The sequence below is a fragment of the Acinonyx jubatus genome, chromosome B1 (genome assembly GCF_027475565.1).
Source record: "Acinonyx jubatus isolate Ajub_Pintada_27869175 chromosome B1, VMU_Ajub_asm_v1.0, whole genome shotgun sequence".
Taxonomy (NCBI): domain Eukaryota; kingdom Metazoa; phylum Chordata; class Mammalia; order Carnivora; family Felidae; genus Acinonyx; species Acinonyx jubatus.
The window spans coordinates 27,447,643-27,467,592 of record NC_069382.1 but is presented as its reverse complement, the minus strand read 5'-3'; the positions used below and the strand labels follow the sequence as shown (position 1 = coordinate 27,467,592).

The 19,950-nt window shown below is 49.4% G+C and overlaps 1 protein-coding gene across 18 annotated transcripts in view; it reads right to left on the bottom strand.

Annotated features, from left to right (window-relative positions):
* RBPMS (RNA binding protein, mRNA processing factor) overlaps positions 1-19,950 on the bottom strand; it is a 175,430-nt gene that overhangs the window by 13,137 nt on the left and 142,343 nt on the right. For 9 of the 18 annotated variants that reach the window (XR_003426681.2, XR_003426675.2, XR_008295905.1 and 6 more), the window contains 3 exons: positions 13,378-13,508; positions 2,389-2,522; positions 482-551 (listed from right to left, as the gene is read on the bottom strand). Coding sequence is in view for 3 of the 18 variants with exons in the window: in XM_027077312.2 (XP_026933113.1) it covers positions 10,543-10,674; positions 13,378-13,508 (263 nt within the window). In the remaining 15 variants the exon portion in view is untranslated. Of the gene's footprint in view, positions 1-481; positions 552-2,388; positions 2,523-10,447; positions 10,675-13,377; positions 13,509-19,950 lie in introns of those variants that run through there. The other 9 variants (XR_008295907.1, XR_008295901.1, XM_053216377.1 and 6 more) reach the window with 4 other exon arrangements.

Here is a 19,950-nt window from a genome sequence, read left to right as displayed (position 1 = left end):
ACAGAAAGATTAGAACTTGCTCAAAGTTCTACTGTGCATGCATGCAGGGAAAGGTAATTCTGATAAATCGCTAAGACTCCCACGACACAGTACTACGTGCACGGGGGGGATGAGGCGCGCCTGTAACCGGACGAAGGTGGCTGTGCAACGCCAGCAGCAGGTGAACCGCTGTTTCCTAGCCAGATGTGCGGACACCTGACAGGAACACTAGCACTGGCTGCTGATTTATGAAGTGGAAGGCCAGGCCTCGGTGTCTTAAGCTAGAGTACCATCTGTCCTCTCCCCCGATCCCAGGAGAAATCTCCCAGAGAGACGCGGCACCACAGAGGAGCTCCGCCGCGAGTTTTCGGACGGCGGGCGGACGGCGGGCAGACGGCAGGCGAGCGCAGGTAGCGAGGCGGCTGTGGGCGCAGGGCAGCATCTGCTTTGGACGGGGTGCATTTAGGTGCCTGACGGGCTGTTACTCAAGCCAAGTACTTACATAGTATTCAGCAGAACTGACGGGACTTCCAGCCCTGAGAAGTAGCCTCGGAGGGAGGGAGCCAGCGCATCTGGAAAGACATGTGGGGAGAAGGCAGTGAACCGGGGCTCCCAGTGGACATTCTCGTTCCTCACAGGGCATCCTGTCGGACGGCCACCCTTTCACTGTTCAAAGATGGTGCCCTTTTACATTTACCAGTGGGCAGGACCCCCCCCCCCCCGCCACCCGGGGCTGAAAAGTATCAGAACAGGGCCCTGAGAAACCTTCCACATCCCCTGATGAACACAGGGGCCAAGCTCTCAGCGAAGATCCAGCTCTGGAGCACGCTGGGTCCAGCAGCTCCCATGCTCCCACTGCTGGGCTAAAGTCTGGCCAGTGAGTCCGTTTCTGCACTCAGCAAGGCCTAGGCTAGGAGGCAGGCTGCCTAATGGTTTTCTAGGCAGGGTGTGGAAACATCTACCTGCTTTGACAAGGAAGGGGTGGTTCACGACCCATCCATGCCAGTTGTCTGGCCAAGACATTTTTGAGATTCTGCTCCTGGTTCTTTTAGAAAAGGGGTTCTGGCCTCTCGGTACTGTGGGGTACCTGGTACCCCATGCCCTCTGCTCACTCTGCTGAGAAGGACCTGTAGCCCTTTCTCTTCCATTAGGTTTCTAAAATGGAAGGCCGGCAACAAAACAAATGGATCAAGTGATGCTCTGTCCACTTAGCAGAATGTTCCCGGTCTTATGCTGAGGAAAACGTGAAGAAACAAACAGAAGGGCAAGTGCACTTTGGCTTTAACAGATATCCACGTTGGCAACGTCCGTTTTGCACCTGAGCCTTTGGACAGAGGCAAAAAAAGCCCATTCACCATGGCTCCTCTGTCCTGGAGGAGAGAGAACAAATCACACCAAAGAGATACTCAGGAGGGCTGGGTGGCTCCCTCCCAGGGTGACAGGAGGCGAAAGATGGATCTATGACCTGGGTCTGGCCCATGTTTCTAGAGTAGAATGCAATGCTGGAAGGAACTTTGCCCTGACAAACCTACTTCTATGGTTTAATAAAACAGACTTTGCTGGAGAACCCTCTTTTCACATGGCATCTTACATCTCCAAAGCATAAACAATAAAGCAGCATTCTGGGGGAGGTAGAGAAATCAACTGATATCTGGGTATTCTGAAGGACATCCCCATGTGCACAGAACCCAGTGGGGTCAGGATCCGGGCTCAGGCTCCACTAGCTCTCATAACTTGATTCTAAAGGCTGGGCTGTGCAGGAGTGGGCCCCAGACAAAGCTGACACAGGATCCCTGGCCTTCTGTCCTGGCACACATGCGCAAGTCCTTAGCGTTTCCTTCTACCCCAGGACTTCTTCACAGGGTGGCTCTCTCCTCTCTGGTTCTGAGTCAGGGTGAGGGGCCATACCGGGAGACTCCGTCCCAACCTGGGGCAGCAGCATCTGGCCTCACTTATTCAGGAAATGGGAACCTAAAAGGTCCAGAGATGCATTTTGAGCTTCTGCCCATACCAGGAATCATTCTGGGGATCTCCTGAGGGACTGTATCAGACATTCCCAGAAATCAGGTTACCAGCTCCAGAGGGCCGCCCCCGCCCTCACTGTAAGGGGGCAAAGCTGTGTTCCTTGGGAGGCACCAGCAGGCACTAACGCTCATTAAGGCAGGGCCAGGGTCGTCCAACATTCAGTAACAATTAAGAGAAGGGACCAGAAACTCTTTGCATGCAGGTACGCTAAAAAAGAGGTCACTTTAGGAATTTAGGAGCACATGGAGGATAAAGGAGAGAGAAATAAAGGAGGGAAGTGCAGAAGGACGGGAAGGAAGGGGGAGGGAGGAGTATAGGGGTGCAGGGGAAAAGGCAGAAGGGAGGAAAGGAAGACAGAAAGATGAAGACAAATTTCATACCTACCCATGGCTTATGGCTTTGTGCATCTGAATCCACTTGCTCACTAAGCAAAGGGCAGAGTTGGAGCTGCCTTCCTGAGACAGGTGGTAAAGGACAGGACTGGGACACAGCCCCGGGGCAGGTGGGGGGCTGGGAACCTAAACACACAGCGGGAGGGGATGGGTCTGTGCACGCTGGAGCCGGAGGGAGCACAGTGGTGGCGACTGGTGCTGCCTGGGTGTGGGGCTGGGGCGCTGAGCCCCATGAGGCCAAGACATGTTGGTGTTTCAGAGACACAGGAAGAGGGAGGTCTGACCAGGGGGTGGGGGCGCAGTGGATGGCATGACTGTTGGTGACAGTGACTGCAAGAAGGAAGCCCTTCATCTCCCACACACCCACCCAGCTTCAGCTAACCTGTCACGCATGCTGGGCCTTCGCCACCCACACAAGCCTCGCACGTGAGCACCGTAGTCAGCCTGGCCTAGAACCCCCAAGTACTCCAGGGTGATAAGCAGGCGGACTCTGGCCTGTGGGGTCCAGGATAGACGGTACTCAGCTCAGCTCAGCCCATTGGCTGATTCTCAGGGAGGATGTGGTGGTGATGGAGTCAACAGAGGCCCTGAAATTCATGACTCTCGTGCACCATGGCTTGGACACCACTGCCCTTGCCAACAAGGTGGGCCCTTCTCACTGCACTACTTACTCCACAGACATCCAAGCCTGCCCTTCTTTCAGGTCTGAGGTGCAGTGGCATCCATTTGCCCGCAGAGGGCAGTGTTGTCCCCCCCACCCCCCCACCCAGGCAAGGATGAGTTTCTCCCCAACATTCCTGGGCAGCAGGGCAGGTAGGGAAGTTCAGGAGCAAACTGAGCAAATGGAGTTCCCAGCAGGCAGCTGGTCCAGGTGAATAAGCTGTTTTGTGCTAACCACTAGCTGTCCTCCAGGGGGTGGGGAGGACACCCACTCGAGCTCCTTGTTCTGCTGTGGCTTTTGGCCCCAGATCACTAGTAGCCACTCCTGCCCATCGCCTAGCGGCTGCTTTCGTACATCATAAACGCTGGGGAAACTCGTGGTTCCCTGGACTCCCTCTCCATGGGCAATTCAGCAGGAATGAGTCTATGCAGTTGACCTTCCACGTAAGACAACGACCCTGTCGTGTGCGCACATGCGCGTGCACACACGCACACACAGCCCACTCACAATCCTGCCTACAATCCCAGCAGCTTCTCAAGTCCCTGTAAGAACCTTTAATGATATATATGATCCAAACTAACACTGACTCTGTGCCAGAAACTGCTAAACACGCCATCAGATTATGACCTGCAAGTCAAGAAGCAACAAGACCCTGGGACGCTTCTCCACGAGAATTTAGCGATTACCATGAGTTCATTACCCAGTAAAGTTAAGGGATTACCACTAGAATTTACTATGGGGGGGGGGCACTGTTTGGGGTTCTACCATCACTCTTCTTTAGGCAGGCTTTTCTGAAACACGGTGCCCCCGTAGGATAACACTGAAGTCTCTGACACCTCAGCACGGCACCAGCTCCTGTGACTACTGAGAGGTTGGACAGGGGAGGAGAGCACCAGAAACAGAAATAACTCAGAGCAAAAATAAAATGGAATGCTAGAAAAAGTAGTGAGTATCCATAAAAGTAATTTCTATCCTCTTCCATTTACAGATGAGGAAACTAAGGCCCAGACAATTAAAACAGATACAGAATTCCCATTTCCAATCATGTTGCCAAGGACAGGAGGGCCTGGACTGGTCTCTACAGGCCAGTCTTTCTGCAGTGATTTGCAAACAGCACAGTGTAATTATTTGCACCGTACTACCTCCTTCTGGTGACTGACTGCCATCCTCACACTTGCCTTTACAAACAGTTGTGAGCAGTGCTTACCAAGGTGCCTGGCTCAATTAAGGGTAGTGACCATTAGTAAATACTCCTTGGTTTAGCTGTTTCCTTCTCCATGAAAGAAAGGGGTAAGTCTACGACCAGTGTTTCTGAGTGTGGTCCCTGGCCCACCAGCATCACTTGGGAACTTGTCAGAAATGCAGAAACCCTAGGAGAGAAACCAAAGCACCTGCATTCAGGAGATGATGATGCACACACCCAAGTTGAGACTCACACTGTTCCTGAGTGAGGTTTCCAAAGTGTGGCTGGAAGCAGGCCGCCTAGAGATGCTCTGTGGTCAAGTAAGTTTGAAAGAAATGCAGTCTCTGCCCCTTCGGCAGATTCGAGATACACATTAGGCACATTACAGACTCTGAGAAGTTCCACAATGAAGAAACTTATTAAACTTGATTTAACCCTGGGTTTCCCAAATTTATCTGACCACAGAATCTTTTTATTACGTAGCACCCGCGAGTGCTGAGAAGGCCCCTTCCAGTGGTGACTTTTGGTGGATCAAGGAGCTGAGGCATGCCAATATGGCATCCAAGTTTCTAGCTCTTAACACAGCTAATTACAGCGGGAAGACCACCAGCCCAGCTGGTGTTCTGGATGTCTAACCTAATCTGTAAGACACAGTGAAGACTTTCTCACCTTTCCTGACGGAGATGCTGTATGTGAATACAGGTTTCCCTAGCACCGTATATTCAGAGCCAGGCTCTCCTTCTGAAGGCATGGAAATTCACGTTTCTACACTGTCTGCAAGATGGACCCTGTCTACCCTGCTGGGGTTTTCCCCACACTGAACCAACTGCAGCCAGACACTCACACATTCTTTAGTTCTAACCAACCCTGGCCCGCTCGCTCTAGGCCTAAGGATCCACTCTGAGCAGCATCACCAAATAAAGCAGGTCAGATTCTATAGCACACTGTGCTGAAGGCTTCCAGGCTAAGGAGAGGCAGCCAAGCCAGAAGCACGCGTGGTCCAAGAAACTACAAATCCATCAAAGAGACTGGATTGATCTGCTATACAAAAAAACGATCATTTTTATGGAATTATAGGATTCTTTAAAACTGCACTCCTGCCCCCTGCCATAAAGTGTCCACCAAAATTGGAAAAACACTTTTCAGGAATTTCTGCTTCATGAAATGAGACCCACTGAGGATCACTCTGAAGGAACATCCTTCCCCCATTCCACCCCCCCACCCCCCCCCCAAACTGCCAGCCCATCTTCTTTCTCAGCAGACATAGGGCAAAAAACGCACTCACCATTCTTTACTACTTGTCTGGCATCTAATATTCCTTGCCTAGGGCCACTGAACAAGTTGCCATTATCTAGGCAAAATGTCAAGATCTACGGTGAATCGGTCCAGAGGTGAAGTCTGCCGTCTGACCTACCCTGCCCTCCGGAAAGGAAGTGAGCAAATAAGCTCTGGCTGGAGAAGGTCACGATGCTCCAGCCCAGCCCAGAGCCCTGCAAGATCTCCCCATCTGAATTGGGGGGACATTGCTGGGGCTTGGACCCAGACAGCGACAAGGTCTAGACCTCCTGCTAAGACCAGTCAAGGCTGGGCTTAATTAAATGTAAGGCTTCAGAGATAATTTTCCCTCCTGAGCTTTTAGACTCTTTCCCCGTCTGTCCTAAGCACAAGCCAGGTTCTTGCTTCCAAAGAGGCATGTGAAATGTGCTCAGACATCCCAGAAGTTCACTCAAGACGCCACTCGGGTCGAGGGCACCCAAGCATGTAACATCCTGTGTCAGATTAAGTCCACAGCGGCTGCTTGTCATCCATATTTAATTCTGTCAGTCTGTTAATTTTTAACTATGTTTGCTATCGAGGGCCATTAGAGGTCCCAGGAGCCGAGCCCGGTGAAGCGAGAAGTACTTCATGGCAGAGTGGATGAGGCTTGAAGTTGGGATGTCCCACTTTCCCATCCTGTCACGGAGTTCTGGCCTTCCCCCACTGGCAGCACAAATCCTGAATAAAACATGATCCCATTTGGAGTAGATTTTCTTTTCCCCCCCTGTCAGAATTGGTTTTCTTCAAGGAAAAGTTCACTTTCTTTTTACGAAGGCTACATTTTATATTTCCGAAGTTTCTTCGTAGCCCTGGTTTTGTTTCCAAAGCAGCTAGAATTCCCGTACTTCTGGATGGTACACGGGTGCCCGTTCCTAGGAAAGGAGGCCAAAAATCAGCACCTGCCTCCCTCAGTGCCACAGCCACAGGCTGCCATTCTTGCTCTGGTAGCGAATAAAGCCCGGGCCCTTAGGATTCTCTCGCTAGGGTGCTCGTCTTGAGTCCCGATATCCTAACTGCCTCTAATGCTACAAAGGGAGGGCTCAGGAGCCTCTGGGCCATGGCAGATCAAGTTCTGACAAAAAGAAGGAACTAGAAGAGCTATCTTAATAATTACAACTCCATGCCAAGCATTTTACTCTTTCCCTTAAAATGACCCCATGAAGTAGGTACTTACTCATTCTTCCCACTTAAAGATGAGGAAGCTGAGGTTCAGTGAGGTTAAAATGAGCTCGCTTAAAATCCCAAAGTTAGCAGAGTGGGTGGAAATTATCATTAAAATCAGCCTGTCGGAGCCTCTGCACCATGGTACTGCGGTGGTCAGACCACATTATTTGTGAAGGGGCTCTCACTGCTGATGAGGTTGGGGAAGAAGACGCAGGCTCTAGAAAGCTGAGCCTTAACAAAGGACAAAATGAAACAGGCTTTGTAAGAAACCCGTAAAACAGTGCACCAAATGAAGGTAACCCTGCTGCTCCCTAGACAAGAAGAGGCCCACTTTGAGCCACGCTCTCAACCATGGCCATGGTGAATTCGAGGACTCTTGCTGGGATCCACAACCATGGTCAGGGCCATAGAGCACTAGGGGACTGATTCAGGTTTCTGAACAGCTGCTTGCAGTGTGGTGAGGTTTGGGTCTCAGTAGCAACAGCTCTGGCTAAAGGAACATCTACCCCATTAACTCTGGTGAACTGACTTTGGCCTGCTTTTGAAGACGCTGGTGAGGACAGGCCAGATGTTTATGTCTCTCACTGCCTTAGTGAGGTGAGGGCTCCCAAGTTCTCCAGATACCAGACAGCAGAGGGGATGAGATGGACAGAAAAGGTAAGGAAGGAGAGGGAACCTGCTTGGTCAGGGTGGGATCTCCTGGGGGTTCAGCAACAGGCCATGGTTCAGCCAAGGCACGAGAGGTAACTAACTCTGCCACCTGGAAATGAGGCTGGGTAGAATCCTACCGGATGGACTGTGGGAAGAATGAGCCAGAGAATCCGGGGAGGAATGGGCAGGATGAGCTGTGGGTCTTTCTCTTCTCCAGTTTCTCTGATAGGAAAGCAAGATAAGACAACAGCTGGAAAGTTCAGGGACAACGGGTCTGAGTAAAGCAACATACAGGAACCATTTGGTCTCTCTGGGAGTTCAGCTGTTTCCCACTCTTGATCTATTTCCTGTCAGGGAGAGGTTTTCTCCCAGCAGGCGTGTCCGGACCCAGCTTCGGGGGGAGACTTCCTATGGGGACAAGTCCTCCCAGTGCTGACACAAGCTCCAGGACTCCACTGCTGGATGGAGGGCAGGTGTGGTCACTCTGGTGGCTGCCCCTCGAGGTCTCGTTTATTCTTTCCGACCTCTGGCCTTCCGTTTGGCTGAAGCCATGAGGACTCTGCAGCATCAAGTGTGGTCAAGACGCGCTAGATGCCCTTCGTGCTTGAACTATCACAGCTTCACGAGTAGCCAGTCCTGGGATTCATTCTCCTTGTTGAAATTCTCCTTGTTGAAATTTCCTTGAAAGACTAACCTTTATGAAGCCCTTCCCATGTGCCAGGCACTCTTGTTCTACATGAGGGATTACTAGTCCTACTTTACTGAAGCCCAGAGAGGTTAAGGAACTTGTTCAGTCAAAGTCACGCAGCTCGTAAATGGCAGAGCCAGTGTCTGACCATGAAGCTCCATAGCCTTCACTTCCAACCCTTCCAAGGCCAGGCCCAGAAACAGTCCAGAAGCAGTGCTGGCCAAAGAAAGGGGGCTCTGTGCTCCTAAGTGGGAGATGCGTTCCCGGAGCTCACAGAGGGCCAGCCTGCCTGCCCTAGCCCGGCCTCCGGGGGGAGTTAAGCCAGGTGCTCCTAGACCAGAAAGCTAACCAAATCAAGAAGCAGACAAGGCTAGCACACTCAGGAGACAGAGCACCCAGGGGCAGTTTCTCCTCACAGTGTGGCCTTCGTGGAGCTGTAGGTTGAAAGGGAAATGTCAGAGGATTAATAGTTTCATTGATGTCTACAAACAATTTAAAGCCTTGGGCTGATCAGCCCCCAAAAGCAATCTCTGCAGTCCTTCAAAGCTGTGGTCTCCCAGACACTCACAAGCCCTGGACTGCAGGGAGACAGTAGCCATTGGAGAAAGCCAGGCCTCGAGGGACCAGGGTCTCAGGTGAGAAGTGCTGATGCCATCTGGGAGGCACAGAAGCAAACGCCCCGAATCTCCCGACTCTTCCCTTACCTTTGGGAGGTTGGCCAGCCGGGTACGGTGCTGCAGCCCCTCACATGGGTTTTGCTCACCAGTCCCACTACAGGACCAACCACCATTCCGGCACTGGCTACTGCCTTCTGAGCAGGAGGGCAGAGGCTGAAAAATAAAGTGCCCTTCCTGTGGGAGTCCCGCCATGTGCCTGGGCAGGGCACGCCGCCGCCATGCTCTGGGGCCGTGTGCTGACCGGAGTGCACACTCACACCTGCCCCGCTTCCCAGCTCCCTCAAGATGCTCCCTCTCTCACGGGCCACGCATTTTAAATCATACCCCATGCCACACCAGATGCCCTGGTGTCATCTCCACAGGGCACAGTGACAGAGGAGGTGCCTAACAAAATTTGTCTTCATTAAAAAGTTTCAAGATTCAGTTCTCAGAAGCTGCCTGTTGCTGCGGAGTCAATGCCTGGATACGGCGGTGGGCGGGCAGCTCTGGAGTTAGTGCCCGCACACCATCCTTGGCTCCCGTCTCCGCCCGTGATCTTTCTTCCGTTTGCCTGGGTCACTTTCCCACGGTCCATTTTTACATTGATTTTGGGTCTAACCTTTAAAGTATTTCCAAGGTGTCACAAGGCACCTCCCTAGGGGCGTGTCTTACCCCGGGAGGTCTGTGTTGGGATGTTAAAACCTTTTGTTTACGTGCAGGTGATGGGTTCCAGTCGTAAGCCCTGTAAGATCTGCCGTTGGGGCGAATGAGGCCTCTGAAGGAGAAACAGGTAACCGGGACCTGCTCTCTCAGCCCTACTTACCTGTAGAAGTTTCTGGCCCAACAACGTGGCTCTGGTCAAGGGTAAATGGTATTGTTTCTAGAATGTAATGAGAACAGTGCACTTTATTGGCTTCCTCTCTGCCCTGTCAGCAACAAGACCCAATGATTGCTAACAAGCAAAACCGAACCCAGACTGATAAAGCGGAGATGTGTGAGTATGATGTGACAGGAACCACTATGTTCTTTTGAGAGTCTAACTTTCCTAAAAGCCATGGATGAAACCTCCCCTCCTGTTCACAGTGACTTACATAATATATTTAATACATTTCAAATACCAAGGACAGGGTGATCATGTCTAAAAATGTTAATGATCTTAGAAATCACTTGTTGGCTGCATCACCTCTACAACTAATAAGGCAGTACTGCAGCTTACAGTCCCATTGCCTTATACAATAATGCTTCAAAATTGGGATTTGGTGTCAAATAAGCATCTTCAATTTAGACCCGGAGGCACCAGACCACAGATGGAAGCTGGAGTAGAACTAGAAGACGCAACTCGTTTTCAATGACACTTTCTGTCCCCTGGGTCCTCCTTCCTCTGGATCAGGGCGGACAGACTGGAAAGCACATCTATTTGCTTCAAACAGGCTTCCGATAGCCAACACACCATCCCCGTTGAAGCAAGATCTCCAGGTAGAGGTGACCCACAGATGCTAGAAAGAGAATCTTCCAATGCGCAGCTCTTGATGGTTCGGGAACCCAAGAAGAGACTGGCTGCGGCAGCAAGCCCTCGACTCTGGGCCAAGTCTCCCTGGGTGCTCTGAGGCCCTCTCCCACGAAGTGTGTGATCAGTGCCACGGCGGCCCAAGTCTCCCACCATCTCAGAGATAACATCTTAGCTCCAAACTCGCATCATCATGAAAACAAAACGCTGCAGTCTACGTGAGATAATTTTTGCTCGGATTAAAATTTTTATTGAAATCTCTCAAATGTTACCAAGAAATAATTTTTGCAAAACGGGGAAAAGTAGCTAACAAGCAAATTCAACATGGGAGCTCCCTCTGCTGGTCTGCAGTAGGTTGGTATGTTACAAACACATTCCCAGAGACAAATCTAATTTGCTGGAGAAGTGGACAAAAGACAGGTGTGTTGGGCTTTGCCTCAGGAGAGAAACACTAGAAGAAAAAAAAAATCCAAGTCTCAAAACAGAGCACAACATTGCTAAGAAAAACAAAATAATATAAAAGCTTCTCCAAAGACATACAAGTAAGATCTCCAAACAAAACCAGAATCATCCACTAAGGGCATTGCTCCATTTGGTCTTCCCCACTGCTCTACCTCCAGTTAATAAAAATTCTCTCAGACCCTTTGGGTGAAGGTTAAGTTCTGATTCCCTTGTCTTTGCCTCCAAGTCTCTTCTTACAGGCTTCTCATCTACTGAGAGAAGAAAGATCCAAGGAGTCACTGGAGTGAGGCCTTTCCAAAATTGCATCAAAGAGTTAAGCTTTTGGTGAGCCAGCACTGAGGCGTGGAAAGAACAAGGCCTGGGAGTCAGGTGACCCGGCTCCAGTCATGGCAGAGCCATTCGCAACTCTGGAGAACTCTCTCCATCTTCTCCAGTCTGTTTCCTCAACAGTAAAAGGGGCCGGACCTGCTCATCGGTAAAGCCCCTACCAGTTCATTCCGTGATTCTCATATTGGACAAAGAAATTTAAATAACCACATCTGTTCACGAGCCTTTAGGATACAGAACCCAAGCGTCACTGGGAATGACTCCAAACAAGTTGTGGGGTTGAGCGCAAGGATCTCACTGGTATCAGATGAGAGTTCCACCAACTCTAGGACCGATGTGGCAGAGCCAAGTGGATTCCAGGTTGGGAAAATCTTGAGATCGAGGAAGAACTCACAGGGGAGGGTGCCACCATGGGCAACACATCCCGTTTAGTCAAATGGTCGAGTCACTGAATCTTAGCACTGTCTCTCCCTAACCTTTGTCACAACGGCATGGGCTTTCTAATCTCTTAAGACTCTTTAGCTCCTTCCCCCACAACCCCAGATATACTTTGGATTTCATCCGTTACATAAAGGGCAAGTTACCCAGATGTTAGGGCCCCAAAACTACCATTCCCAGTCCTTTCTGGCTGATGTCAATTCTTGCCTTTCCAAGGTAACGGTGAAAGGCTTTGTTGCTGATTAACCAAAGGCATCAATATTCAGATGACTCCACAAACTTGGCACCATTTCATAGTATTAACATTGGCCTCAACTGTCCATCTGTATTTAAGCACTCTAGCAAGAGGAACGAAGGCTTATCCATGGATGATGGGGGCGGGCCCACAAACAGAAGGGCTTCTTTGAGTTGCTCCCAGTCATCGACAAAGTTATCCCTGAGGCCACTACGAACACTTCGAGGACTCAGCAGAAGATATGTCCACTGGCTTAAGTTTTGTCCGTTCTCGCTCCCCTGCTACCTGCCAGGAGACCAAGCACTGACACAGACAAAGGTGGAAGCAATGGCAGGAAGGGGAGAGAAGGGAAGGGGAAGCAGAGAGCACAGCTGGTCTGGATGGAACCTGGGTCATCAGTCTTAGGACTGCTGCCACCAGAAGTGACGCTCTGTGCCCGGTGCTCTCACCACCACCATCTACTTTTCCCTCACTACTGGTACTGCTTTCTACCTCCCCTTCCCACACCGAGGGTCACCACACCGGGCGGTGCCTGGGTCCTCTCTCCGCAGTCTGCTTGTACGGGCCTGGGCAGCTGGGTCGTCAGCATGTGCACAAAGCACTGGTAACCCTGCTCGAAGAGAATGGGAGCAGAGACAGCCACCAACACTCCTGACCCCGTGGCCTGTGAGGATGTCAGCTGGGGGACCGCCCGTGCGTGTTTTATACAACACGGTGAATTCTGTACAACATGAAAGAGCTGTAAGTCAGAAGGAAGCGTATTCTGGGAAGCTGTGTATTTCATCCAGCCTTGTAAATAAACACAAAACAAAAAAACCCCACCTGTCTGTCTAGGCCAAAGCTTTTCAGAAACCAGGCTTTCCTGCTTTTAGAAAGAGTTCCACGTGCGCTAAGACAAATGAAATCTATATTCTCTCTTGCTGTTGATCGTCACTCTGAACCCGAACATTCGTTACTATTACTTGTACTAGAAGCAAAACTAAGAGCAACATTTTTTTTCCAGGGGAAGAGGAAGGTTGATATGTAGATAGTAATCTTTGTGAAGAAACAAGGGAGTTTATAAAACTCAGGCTACTCTTCACTGAGAAGGAGTGGGTCAGATCAGAAACCTTTACCTTGACTTGTAATTACATTCTCAAAACTACACTGGTACCTCCTTTTATACAGGGTTTCCTAAAAGTGGAAAGAGGAACCCTTAATCTTTCCTGTAACACATGTAAGACAGCACGCGGTCTTCCTGGAAGCTCCCAACTTTCCCCTTTGGTCACTAGACCTGAGGGAACACGACAGCAGAGATCTCTCAATACACAGGTTCACACACAGACACGTAAGTCCTGCGACAAGTGGACACCTCCCTCTGCAGCCCTTCCGCACAACCAGGCACACACGACTATGGTCTGGTGACGCCCTCTAGCTGGCCGGGCCCAGTCTCTTGTGTGTGATAGGAGGGTGAGATCATTAAGGAAGAGAGAGGTGTCATTTGGGGCAAACATCAGGCAGTGGGTGATATCATTGCTGTCAGATGATCCCCAAGTCCTGGAGTGTCAGCTTGATTGAGAGGGAATCATTAATCTCCTGCAGGTGGGTCTGTTAGCTTGGATAGGTGTTAGTTGTACGGTGTGCTCTGGGGAACCGGGTTTGAAAGGACCAGTGGTGGAGTGAGTGAAGTCGTGGCCGATGGGTATAAATTACCTGGGCATGCAGTGAAGCGGGATAGGTGAAAGCAGGAGGAGGTAGAGCAGGCGCTAACTCCGCTGGGTACAGAGGGTACGGGGCCCACACTTCAGGGCTACTGGGGTAAAGTGCAGGCACTGTGAGCTCATCTGCAAGAAAAGAATAAGGGAAGAGTTAGTGGTTACCAAACAGCTGCTTTCAAATCAGAAACAAAACACCAAATAACCCCGAGCCCCAATCGATGTCAGGAGTCAAATTACTCTCATTCCTTTAATAACCTGCTGGTTTTGGTCCCCAAACTCTAAGCAAGGGAATGGTAAATACAAAGTGAAAAAAGGCAACAGGCATCTGCTGCCTGTCTGGCCTGCTGAGATGTCGGGCCTGGGCTCTGCCCCGGACACTCTGATGTCTTTCCAACTGGAGCTGGGGGAACACAAGAACAGTGGGGATTTCCTGCACAAAACCGCACACGTGGCCCTCCGAGGAAAAGAGGAAGAAAGACAACTGGTAGGAGATATCCCATGAAAACCCACTGCAGAGTCTCTGAGAGAATAATGGCTTACTGGCAGGACCCAAACAGACCTGAACTGTAGGACTTCTCTGCTTAGAAGTGTAATTACTACTAACCGGTAAGTCATGATCACCAAGCATTACCCATTTAACACTCGGAAGCACAGAGCCAGACGCTGTGCCTACAAGACATTTAAAATGTTAAAAATTCAGAGAATAGAAGTGAAAAAGGCTGGAGTATCCTGATTAAAGTTAAGCTCCACAAAGATGCAAATTAGAACATTCACAGTCACTGCTTACACAAACTATATTTTCTAGGAAAAAAAAAGTGAGTCATGTTGCCAACTGACTGGTCTCAATCTGATTCCATTCAGGTCAAGCCGCAGTTTGCCAGATTGAAGGGCAAGTGCCCGGGGCTCAGAATGTATCAGGAAGCAATCCATTAAAGTAACAGCAAACACATGAGGGAGCGTCTCAGCAAAGGCAAAAATAACATCAGTCAATAGTTATGAATCTGGACTCTGTAAAGCAGCAATCTCAGTATGTGCTTTTATCACCTGTCAAAATCTGAAATCAAGTAGGCCAAGGATGCTACCCAGGACTGCTGAAGCAGTCAGGAAAAGGTGACTTATAAAGCCATTAGAGACTCTGCCATTCAGGACTTTCCAGAAGTCTAGAGTGCACGTGACCCAAGGTCAATCAAGTCATTTCACTCCTTCCCACATGGAAGAAGTCACCCTAGGCCTGCTTATTCCAGGGCTCACTCATTCTCACCATCTGCCAAAACTCTGGCTCTGGGCAGGGTTTTTAGTGTGGGAAGGAGGCTGGAAACAGAACTTCCCTGAATGTGATGTGGGAACTGCTGTACGGAGCAACCGGAAAGCAGCAGAGCCTGCAGGTGCATGTGAACCTGGGGAGTTTTTCCACAGCTGGCCAGCATGGCAAGAACTTCTGAAAAGATGGAGATTCCAGAGCTTACTAGCGACTATCCATTCAGAAGGCAGCCTGTGGATCTCGACAATGTGGAGTGCTGTAACCATGGCTGGCCGGACCCCCCGAATCCCTTTCTCAACAAGGCAGTTAAAAAAAAAAAAAAAAAAATGTCCTCCTCAGGACTTAGTGATGGGGATACAGACTGTTTGCATATCCAGGCTGGAAAGCCTAGCTCAAAGAGTAGACTGATATTATTTGAAGGGGATAACAGTAGCATCATAAGCCTCTTTAAAATGATCAGGTCTACACCACCTATTTCCAATTCTAGGGTATGTAGGTGTCTGAAGCTTCTGTAAGAAAATTCCTAACAGAGGGATTGGGAGAATGCTTAACAGACCTCTGTGTTTCCGGTCATGATGAGACCATATGATTTCCATTAGAGCAACTCTTGTGGGAGCCCTGCTTGTGGAAACTGTTGCCAGAACCCATGCCTCGGATTTCAAACAAACAACCATTCTCAGGAATGGCAAGCTATTATTGTTGTTGTTGTTGTTACTGTTATTTCAGCTACCATGCTATTTTAAGACATTCTGAGCCTTTAAAAAAAGAAAAAAAAAAAAAGTCAAGAAAGTCTCAGGACCCAGCACACTAATGTCTTAGCCCATGCTTGCTCAGTCCTACTGTGACAGCAGGAGACTCTAAATGCCAGCAGAGAGGACTACGCAGGGCCTGCAGCCTGATGGCAGCCCTTCCTCATCCTGTTGCCTAATAGGAACTGGCCAAGTTGGGGGTGAAAGTTTTAAAAATGAAATGTCTTTTATGATATCTGATCCTAGAAATGGGGCATAAATTCAAGCACTCCCACGGAATTAAATAAAACTTTTTTGGCAAAAGCTATCTGATTCTAGAGAGAGAGATAGTGGAGATAGGGGGAGTCAGGGTTTCAATCTCAGCCTTGACAGATGGGATTTATGATTTCCAGACATTTCTACATTTTTATCCTACAGCATTACTTCCCACTGGGTCTAGACTGATGCTTGCAGACTATTCACTGACCTGCATCTGCACTAAACCTAGCCCAGAATGGGACATTTGGAAACAAAGTCCCCAACCCAAAGCTGCTGACAGTACAAGTCAGGTAGTGGAGTGAAGGCCTAAGAGAGACTGGAGCGAACTCACATTGGATAAATCCCATCACACATCTCACCACCCTTCCCTTCTCCCCTTGCGACGCAATCTGGAGTTAGCATAAATGTCAAGAGATGTGCAGCAGAGTGGGCTGGTCGGGAGGAAGATGAGCTCAAAATGTGCCAGTGGAAATGCTCTGAGCTGGAGGGCACTGGGGAGAGGAGGAGTCCTCAAAACCAAGTGCCCACCGGTTGGCCAGTGAGAGCTCAGGAAGGCAGGATCCAGCCTGCACCCCTGGCGCCAGCTCTGAGACTAGCACTTAGTGTGTAATAATGCTTGGTAGACTTAATGGGGCCTGGTGGAAAACTTTAAAAGCTGCTTAAAGATACACCACTGTTTTCTTTATTAAAGGAAAACTTAGGAAATATCCATAGGAACTAGATCTAAAATTTCCCAATCCTTCCAGTATTTGCCACACTAAAACAAAAACCATGAGCAAAAAGGAGGCTTGAACTGGGAACACATGTTACAGAACAGTAATCTTCAAAGTTCAAAATAAAAGCAGTTGGAACCCTTTCTTCAAACTAACTTTCCCCAGAATCCCTTTTTAAAATAAGTGTAGTGAATTTTTGTTGCCTTGGTGGTGGGGTAGCTGGAGGACTTCAACCCCCATGTCTGTCTCCCAGGTACACCAGGGTTCCAGAGAACACTGAAAACTGCTGTTATAGCTGTGCTCACCCATGGAACGGTTTTTAATGTAAGTTCCTCTTGGGGCACCTGGGTCACTTAGTCAGTTAATCATCCAACTTCGGCTCAGGGCATGATCTCTCGATTCGTGAGTTCGAGCCCCACACTGGGCTCTGTGTTGACAGCTCGGAGCCTGGAACCTGCTTTGGATTCTGTGTCTCCCTCTCTCTCTGCCCCCTTCCCTGCTCACACTCTGTCTCTTGCATTCTCTCAAAAATAAACATTTAAAAAAAAAGAAAAAGTAAGCTCCTCTTCCAAGTCTGAAGACTGAACTCATTCCTGCAGCTCCTGAAAAAAACCCACCGGAGGGAGGGAGGGCCATGAGCAGCCGGAGCAGGGGAAGAAACAAAGAACACTGGGATGACTTTGGGAATGACTGGGCCAGAACCAAACAGGCTCTCCTAACACAGACTTCAGTGCCTGAAGTACTTTGGAATGCTGAGGGAGTCCTCAAGTGAGCGTTTAGGGCCTCACAAAGTGCAGAAAAATCTGACCCAGGAAGTACAGGTGAAATGAAAGGAAGAAAGGTGAATAAGCCACATCAAACTATTTACTCCTTCCTCCACGCTCCCAAACTTTATCTTCATAGCTGCACTACGGCACCCACAGTGCACCCAGTCCTGTGAGTCAGTACTTCTCAAAGTATGGTGGCCACACCAGCGGCATCACCTGGGAGCTTGGCAGAAATGCAAATTCTTAGCTCCAGTACAGACCTACTGAATCAGAATTCTGCCCCCCCCACCAGGTGAATCTGATGGATGCCTAAATTTGAGAACCACTGATACAAGTTGCCTTCTTGCCTTTCTTAATGGATCAAGATGCTTGAGCCAAGTGTTATGCATGTTGCTCTCAAAGAGCTTAGCACAGTACCTGCGCTACACAGCAATTTGTTTAATACTTCGAGAGAGAAAATGCAAATGAGAGCAATGATTGTGGACTTGTTCTGTGAGAGAAACTGGAGGGTCAAAGCAGATCCAGCCTGACAGCACCTGCTTGGCTCAGAGCCACTAGTGACAGAGCAATATAGGCACGGTGGGGACAGCTGGACCAGGCTACGGTCACACCTGTGGCAAAGCAAGCCCTCACAGACACGTACATTTCACTAGGATGCTGAGGACTCTCTGAAAACCCACATACTCTCTCTTGGCAGAAGAGGGCAGTAAGCTGAATTTGTATATTCTTTTTGGTTGCTAATGTGTGGTCTTGAGAAAATTAAAACAACTGAATAGACAGGTTTTCCATAGCACAAGCCCTTCACACACACGATGAACCAACAAAGGTGCGGGCAGCAGCAGGGGAGCAGATGGGCTGGCTCTAGTGGGTTTCACCTTCCTGAGTCACTGCTGATCCTGCTCAACTTAATAGGATGGGAAGGCTGAAAAAAAGAGAAAGTTTGTTGCCCTGAGCCCATTAGGATGACCACAGTTTGGCGGGGGTTTGGGGGGGGGGGTAGTAGAGAGACTCCCCTTGACTACATAGGCTCTTGACCCCCCAGTGAAGGGAGGGATCAGGCGGCCAGGGCTTTGTGTCTGGGCCTAATCCGACCCTCTGCTGAGAGGGTGATGGGTCAGTCCTCTCCCATTACTCCAGATCCAGGAACATCCTTTCTCCTTTCGCACCTCTGAAGGATACAGTTGTTGAGGGCTCACAATATACATCTGAATAAGCCTTTTTTTTAGCATAAGAATATACAACCGGAAAAGCTCAAATTGTATTCTGGCAAACAAGGACTAGAAACTTCCCCAACTCCATCTTCCAATCCCTTTGAAAAGAAAAAAAGAGCAGTGTCTGACAGAGGTTTAAACAAAAACAGCTAATGAAGATCATCTTTGTCTGCCTTTTCATTTTGGATGCGGAAACAAACACGCAGAAGGGCGAAGCTTCCGGTGTGAAGTCACACTGAAACAGATAAAGATGAACTGACTCTCAAAAACAACAGAGAGCAAGAGGGACGCGGATAATCTTTGATGGACTTAACCTGAATGCAGTTGAGAACACAAGGTCCAGGAACTTTAGGTCAGTATTTACTCTGCCTCTTGGATATTTTTACTTGGAAATATTCCACGGCGATCTCATACTCAACATGTCTGAAACTAAACACAGTCCCTCCCTCCCACTGCCTGTCCTCTTCGGTTCCAGATTTCAGTGAAAGATGCCAGGCCGATGCCCAAGCCATGGTGACCTGGTAGTCTTTCACCAAGGCCCCACTGAACCCGTCCCATCAGCCACTCTCTTAACTACCACCACCGGCTTACTGAAAAGGCCTCCTCACAGTCCTCCTGGCAGTCACGCTGCAGCCAGGACAACTTTGAAAACACAATTCTGCAATGTCACTCTCCTGACTAAAACCTTTCTGTGATTTCTCCTTGCTCCCAGGACAGTGTCTGATCTCCAGATACCACGGCCTAGAAGACTGCATATGATCTTGCCCTCATCTGCCTTAGCAGACCCGGCTCTCACCTGCCTCCCCATCACAGTCTAGGATCATTCTCATTGCTGGACCGTGCCCGCTCCTCCCCCACCTCCAGGCCTCGTACACACTAGCTCCCTCTGCCAGGGGCATTCTTTCCTTTCAACTGCCTTAACCTGTATTCTTTCTTCAAAGGACTCTACTAAGATGTCACTTCCTTGGGTGGCAGGGAAGGAGCACCTTTTCTGTGTTCTGCTGCATCCTCTGTCTCCCAGGCACAGCACTTACCTCCAGGACTGCATGTTCTTACTCTCTGCTCACCCAGAGCCTAGCACAGTGGATCACAAAGTATCAAGAAGTCAACCACTTGTTCTATACTCGATAAAAACAACAGAGAAAAGAGGATGTAACTTCTACCTTGCCCTTCAGAAGAGGAAACGATCAAACTGTAGGTTAATTCAATTCTATGTGGGAGACAAATATACACAGAAGAGAGACACGAGAGGATATAAATGTGACTTCTTAAATAAGATTACATTTCAACCCTGTTTTAATAACATGTTGTATTTGCATACATTTTCATACACAGCTAAGAGGGTGTATATCCATTATCATTCTGGATACTCATCCAAAGCTCTGGAGAAAAGGGCAGGAACTCTATTCAAGGTCTCACAGCTAACTCATAGTGTCTGAACTGGGACCAGAATCCCAGTCTCTTTGTCTTATGGTTCAGGCTCCCTTCCATACAGCATCCTGCCCACGCGCGCCCCCCCCCCCCCCCCACATACCACCAGTGGTGGTGGTGACAGGCCTTAGAGCAGGCGTGGTCCTCATCTCTAGTTTTTGGCATACTCCGTTTACTA